This window comes from Saccostrea cucullata, unplaced genomic scaffold, assembly GCF_032062105.1.
Source record: "Saccostrea cucullata isolate Sc308-1 unplaced genomic scaffold, CSIRO_AGI_Scuc_v1 ctg21940, whole genome shotgun sequence".
In the NCBI taxonomy this organism is placed as follows: Eukaryota; Metazoa; Mollusca; class Bivalvia; order Ostreida; family Ostreidae; genus Saccostrea; species Saccostrea cuccullata.
Window position 1 is genome coordinate 1 of NW_026935062.1, and position 6368 is coordinate 6368.

The 6368-nt window shown below is 33.1% G+C and overlaps 2 protein-coding genes across 2 annotated transcripts; both read right to left on the reverse strand.

Annotated features, from left to right (window-relative positions):
- Positions 1-1333: 1333 nt before the first annotated feature.
- LOC134241779 (uncharacterized) lies at positions 1334-2888 on the reverse strand (the record flags this gene model as incomplete). Its single annotated transcript, XM_062723796.1, has 2 exons — positions 2195-2888; positions 1334-1769 (listed from the first exon to the last, which is right to left on the reverse strand). Coding segments are annotated over exons 1-2 (1130 nt in total), but the record flags the coding sequence as incomplete, so codon positions are not given.
- A 1958-nt stretch (positions 2889-4846) lies between these two features.
- Positions 4847-5693, reverse strand: LOC134241780 (EMILIN-2-like). The gene is made up of 2 exons (XM_062723797.1): positions 5564-5693; positions 4847-5265 (listed from the first exon to the last, which is right to left on the reverse strand). The coding sequence occupies exons 1-2, from the start codon at positions 5691-5693 to the stop codon at positions 4847-4849; spliced, it is 549 nt and encodes a 182-aa protein (XP_062579781.1).
- Positions 5694-6368: the final 675 nt, after the last annotated feature.

Genomic DNA, 6368 nt, shown 5'->3' on the forward strand with positions numbered 1-6368 from the left:
AAAAAAGTAGGCTTCTTGAATGTTAAAAAGGTTTCTCAACTCCGACTTAATCATGTGTTTAATATTTTTCATGTGAAATGTCCAAATGATATATCTGAGCATTTTATTCAAAACTCTACAAGAACAGCTAGAACAACTAGGTCCAGCAAGTTGAACTTTATCCAAGGAATTGTTACATGTAAGTTAGAGTCGGATACTTTCTATCATAATGGTATCAAGGAGTGGAATTCACTTCCAGATGAGATAAAATCCATTAAAAACAAAGCTGTTTTCAAAAAAGAATTAAAAAAACACCTTTTATTTAAAATGCGCTCAATATCTGAAAATGAGTTTTTATTCTATTACCTTCTTAAAACATATATATTGTCTTTTTTATTTATGTTTTATTTATTCGTATTTATATCATAGCATTTAGTGCTAAGTAGGTTAATTACTATTACAATTTATGAGGACCCCATTGGAAATAAGCACATTATTGCTTTTATGGGTCATCCTCGGGTAAATGGCTATACTTAGTACAAAAATTATATAGTTACCCGCCATTCACTTTTAGATATACTGAATTAAATGTTTTTTCTTAAGTACTTGTTTTTTATGAAATAATGCCAGTGTTTTATTACAATTGTATTTTTTATGAAATCTTATGATTTCTTTGGATTCCATGTGCCAATTATGTTCTAATGTTTCTATCTTATGTTTCATATATGACTTGTGCCATTTCCTGAATAAACAAACAAACAAACAAATGATGCTTCCAAAATCTTAATCAAATGTGAAATTGTGTCATTTAAATTCAAGTTTTGTGGGAAAAAAAATGAGTTTTGAGAATTGAAATAAAATGCAATATTCATGGATTTGAATGTGTAAAATCGAACAGATCCGATGCAGACACCGTGTTCTGGATTAACTTAAATCTCCAAGTTCTTTTTGTTATTTACATGTACATTAAATCGTATTTAAAGTATTTGTTTTTGTTTCCCTCTTGTGCACACGCCAAGGTTTACCCTGTAACTCTCCATTCTGTTTGTTTTAACTATCTATTTTTTTTTAAACTGTCTATTCTGAAAGAAGAATAGACAGTTTTTTCAAAAAGAATTGACACTTAAAGGTGACTTAATGGATAGTTAGGGGAGATAGCTCAACACTTAAGCTATAGAATGGACAACACAAACAAAAAGTTTACGTCACAATCATGTTTTAAATCTTTTGACAACACATCCATAAATCTATTGATCATGAACTAAAACTTTTTTTCATATGATTTTATGTGAAAATATTCAGGTTCTTAAATACAGATTTTTTTCGAAAGCTCCCCCCCTCAGGTTTCTTATACCTTGTACCAGTGACGATATTATAGAAATCCATTGACCATGATGACAGAAAAGGTTGTATCTGGATAATTTGAGTACAGTTGACTACCCTGATAGACCTGTGTCCAACTCTGTCCCCCGCCTGTAACTGGTGGACAACAAGGTTGGAGGCTGATGGGTATACATACGTATTAGATGAGGGATGATAAGCCATGACTCCTGCCTTAACTGAACCATTAATCAATATTTTGATCCAGAAAATTTCGTCGTGAAATGCCACAGTGGTACAGAATATAAGATACAGACCAGCCTTTGGGGCAGTAAATATTCCTGTTGAAGGATTATATCCACTTCCCACTTGGTAGATAACTTGTGGGGAAAATAATAGTTTGTCCAGGTGAAAATGCCCAATTATCGCTAGCTCCAACTCCAGCTGTAAAAGCAACGGTTGTTCTAGACCTTGAAGAAAATATTAAAAAATACCAAGAATGTGATTGTTTACCAATATTAGTGAAACATTATGAAAGAATTAATACTCAGTACTATTTATTTTTTTTTAAGATCGTCTACAAAAGTTTTGACACTTTCCGTTTTCATAGTGATCCTCTGTATTAAGGATACAGGTTATTCCAAAGTTTTAATTTAACTACAATATTTCACAAAACATGAATGACACTATGAAATTTCTTCTAGAATAACATTCATATGGAGGATATCCTAATGGTTCTGAAAAGTTATCGCTAAATGTAGATGCAAGAGTTACATAATTTTTCAAGTTCCAAAATGAAATATTATATATACTTAGTATATTAGTTGATTATGTAGGGTAAAAGGTATTTATACATGATTACTGAAATATTAAAGAAATACCTTTTCATACATACGTGTTTGGAGATTTTGTATCCCCGCCTGTGTTAGTTGATGTTGTTCTGTTTGTGTCTTCTGCTGTTGCTGGAGTGATGATCCTAGCGCTGAGATGTTATTTTGAACATCCAAAAGGGAAAGCGATAAGTATCTATCGTTCATTTTAAGGCTACTGACGACTGAGGTTATATTTTTCGGCACTTCCTGTTCTCTTCTTGTGATGATATTTCTTAATGTTTGGATGTCCTCCGAACTAGATTTGTTCAATTCCATAATTGAAAGTGATAGATTCTGTGCCTGAAGTTGAAGTTCTTTTGTGATACCATCAAAATTGGAATTATTTTGTTGACAGAACGAGGAGTTCAGACTATTTAACTTTTCCTTCAACATGCCGTTTTCACTTTGTACGTTTTGAAATGAAGCTTCTAAATTCTGAATCGTATGGTTCATCGACTCCATCATTTGATCTTGTTGCTGTTGTCGTCGTTGGAGCTCATCAGATGCTTTTTGTTGTTGAAGATTTTGTTCCTTCAAAGTTAATAATTCTTTATAAACTGAATCTAAAGTTGTTTCAAGATGAAGTAGTTGTTTGTACACGTCAGGATCGGTATGTGGGTTAGAAGATGGAGAAGTGTTTGAGTTACCATGCTGCAATGCACCAGAAAATGAAATAATACTAGCAAGAATCAACACGATGCACGTTATCCACGCCATAGTTGAACAATTTCTTTTAGATATATGTGTAAAACAAGGACATGTCAAACTCATTGCAAATAAGATAACACAGTAAAAAAGCGTATGAATTTATTTTAAAATCCAATACTAACTAGAAACAGAGGGATTTTGCAAACATATTTATTTGATCTGAAAAGACAACTTGAAGATCGTTTCAGATATAGGCTGTTTACAGTCCAATACGGTTCCCTATTTCTAAAGATTAAATGATTTTCTTTTTGCATAAAAAGATGTTGCCATATAGGGGTCCGCCGTCATAAAACTTTGAGAATTCTCAAAGGAATTCTCCACTCTTGAAAGTCTTGAGAATACTTAGCTGAGAACTTAAGAATAAAACAGAGTTTAAGGAATTTATTTTTCTCAACTTTTTATGACGGTGGCTGAGTCTGAGAATTTTGGATTTGAGAAAATTCTCAGACTTGAGAGCATTCTCAGACTTAAGTATGTTTTATAACGGCGGACCAGGGTCTATAAGATGACATTACCAAATTGACACGAATAGTTAATAAAAATGAATTTTGACTTGTCCGAATTTTCTTATTTTCTTAATTTTTAAGAATAAATTAGTTATTTTTATATGTGTTCTGCATTTAAAATTTTCTAATTTTCACATAAGAAATCATATACGGGTACAAAAGATACAAAAACAAAAAAAATCGACCGTTTACTCATTTATACTGTGTAAATTTAGAATAAGTGCACATGAATTGAGATTTGAACGTGGTAGATATGAATACACAAAAGGTATTAATGGAAAAAAGATCCCTCTAGAAAGAAGTCAACGGACATGTACTCTTTGTAATTCAAATTGTATTGAAGATGAAATCCATTTCCTTACAAATTGTTCTTTATATAATGAAGAAAGGAAAGTTTTGTTTAACTTTTTAAGTGACAATTATAAAAATTTCAACACTCTGTCCAACAATGAAAATTTTTTATGGATTATGGCAAATGAAGATCACAATATATTATTTAAACTATGTGACTTTTTATCCAAATCTTTTATTAAGATAAAAAATCTCATTAAAAAATGATAAAAGTGAAAATGTTAGGAAATACATAATTATTCAATTCAAGTGTACTTCAGTCTCTACTACTAATGTACTTTGCATTTTTTTCTTTTTTCTCTATCTGTCTTATAAACATTAAGTTCAAAACTGCATGTACATTAATTAATTACCATTAGGCCTAAATACTGATGCCCCATACCACAATATGATACATATGTATATATACATTGAAGAGTCATATGTCTATTTTATGTACATGTTTCGATACAAGTACTTTTTCCCAGGTTGATCATCCTCCCACTTTTAAAAACCATACTCCACCCTGTATCATATTGAGTTATTTAACAACATGTATGTGTAAAACGTACGTTATAATAACTCTTTCCCTCTTCACCCCCCCCCCAATTGAGCCATCCCCCCCCCTCTTTGAAAAATTTCCAATCCGCGCCTGCAACGGTTGAGACTTGTCAGTTTTACACACTGTTTTTCGCATGGCGCAGTAGTTAGAGCATCTGCTCTACAGTCTCGAAGTAAGGAGTCCTACGTCGCGGATTCGATTCCCACTGTGGGACATGGAGACAGGTCCTTCAGATGAGACCGTATAAAACGAGGTCCCGTGTCGCAGAAGGTGCTGGCACAAAAAAGATCCCTTCCTGCTCAATGGCCATGAATGCCGAGGAAAGAACAAAATTTGACAACCTCCACCAGCAAGTGGTGGCGTCTCCAAATTCTCGAGAGGGACGTTAAACAATATACAATCAATCAATCATTTTAGCTCTTCATGAATAACTGAAAAAAATTCTAAAACTTTACATCGGAGTCTTTGTTCTCAACAAAAGGTAGGCGTTTCGAAGCGTTACAATGTTTCGCTAAATATATATAATAAATAACAAATTTTATTCAAAACTATTTCCACCAATGTCGACTTTAGAATGATCCATTGATCATGACCACAGAAAAAGTTGTTTCCGGTGAATCTGAACACAGATGATTACCACTGCGAACTTGTATCCAGACTCTGTCTCCCATCTGTAATAGGTGGACAACAAGGTTGGAGGCTGATTGGTAGATGTATACGTTAGATGATCGAAGAAGTGCCATGACTCCTGCCTTAGCTGAACCATTTATCATTATTTTTGTCCAGAAGGTTTCATGATATTCTGCCACATTAGTACAGAATATGACGTAGAGTCCAGTCTTCGGGGCGGTGAATATTCCTGATGAAGGGTTATATCCACCTCCCACTTGGTAGATAATCTGTCTGAATATTACAGTTTGTCCTGGTGAAAATACTTTGTTATCACCGGGTCCGACCCCCGCTGTAAACGCAACGGTTGTCTCTTGACCTTGAAGAAATAAAATAATACGATTACCAATTAAAGTGAAACGTAATTAAAAATATATGATTCATAAAAATCATTTTTAAATCGTCTACAATTTAAATTGTTTTCAGAGTAATCTTCTGCATTGAGGGTAAAGTTGATTCCAAAAATTTAAATTGTAAAAAAAAATATGTTACAAAACTTGTATGACACGATAAAAGGATACTCCAGTGAACCTGAAAAACGTATGGTTAGTCATTATAATATACCGGTATACATGTAGAGGCAATTGAAAGTATAAGAAATTTTTTTGCATACATACGTGTTTGGAGATTGGAAAGAAGAATTGTGCTCTTGTTAAATGAATAAGTGAGATTTTGGATTTCCATCTGCAATAGCTTGTGCTGGTTTGATTGTATCCTCTGCTGTTCCTGGAGAAGTGTTCCAATCATTGATATATTATTTTGCAAATCTAATAGGGAAAGCGATAAGTATCTATCATTCAGTTTAAGGCTATTGACGACAGAAGTTATATTTTTCGGTACGTCCTGTTCTCTACTTCTAATGATATTTCTTAATGTTTCGATGTCCTCTGATCTAGATTTGTTCAATTCCATAAGTGAAAGTGATAATTCTGTGTCTGTAGTTGAAGTTCTTTTGTGATATAATCGACACTGGAATGATTTTGTTGTAAGAATGAGGAATTCAGACTATCAAGTCTGCCATTCAATACGCCGTTTGCACTCTGTACGTCTCGAAATGAAGCTTCTAGATTCTGGAACGTATGGTTCATCGACTCTATCATATAATCTTGTTGCTGTTGGAGAAGTTGGAGCTCATCAAATTGTTTCTGTCGCTGAAAACTATCGGAATAAGTAAAATTGTATTGATAGAATGAAGAATTCAAACTGTATATTTTATCTTTCAGAACACTGTTTTCACTTTTAACGTCTTGGAATGAAGCTTCTAGGTTCTGAATCGTATGGTTCATCGTCTCTATCAATTGCTGTTGTCTTCGTTGTTGGTCTTCAGATGTTTTCGTTGTTGCAGATTTTGTTCTTTCGATGTTAATAATTCTTTGTAAACTAATTTAAAGTTGTTTCAAGATGAAGCAGTTGTTTGTTAAA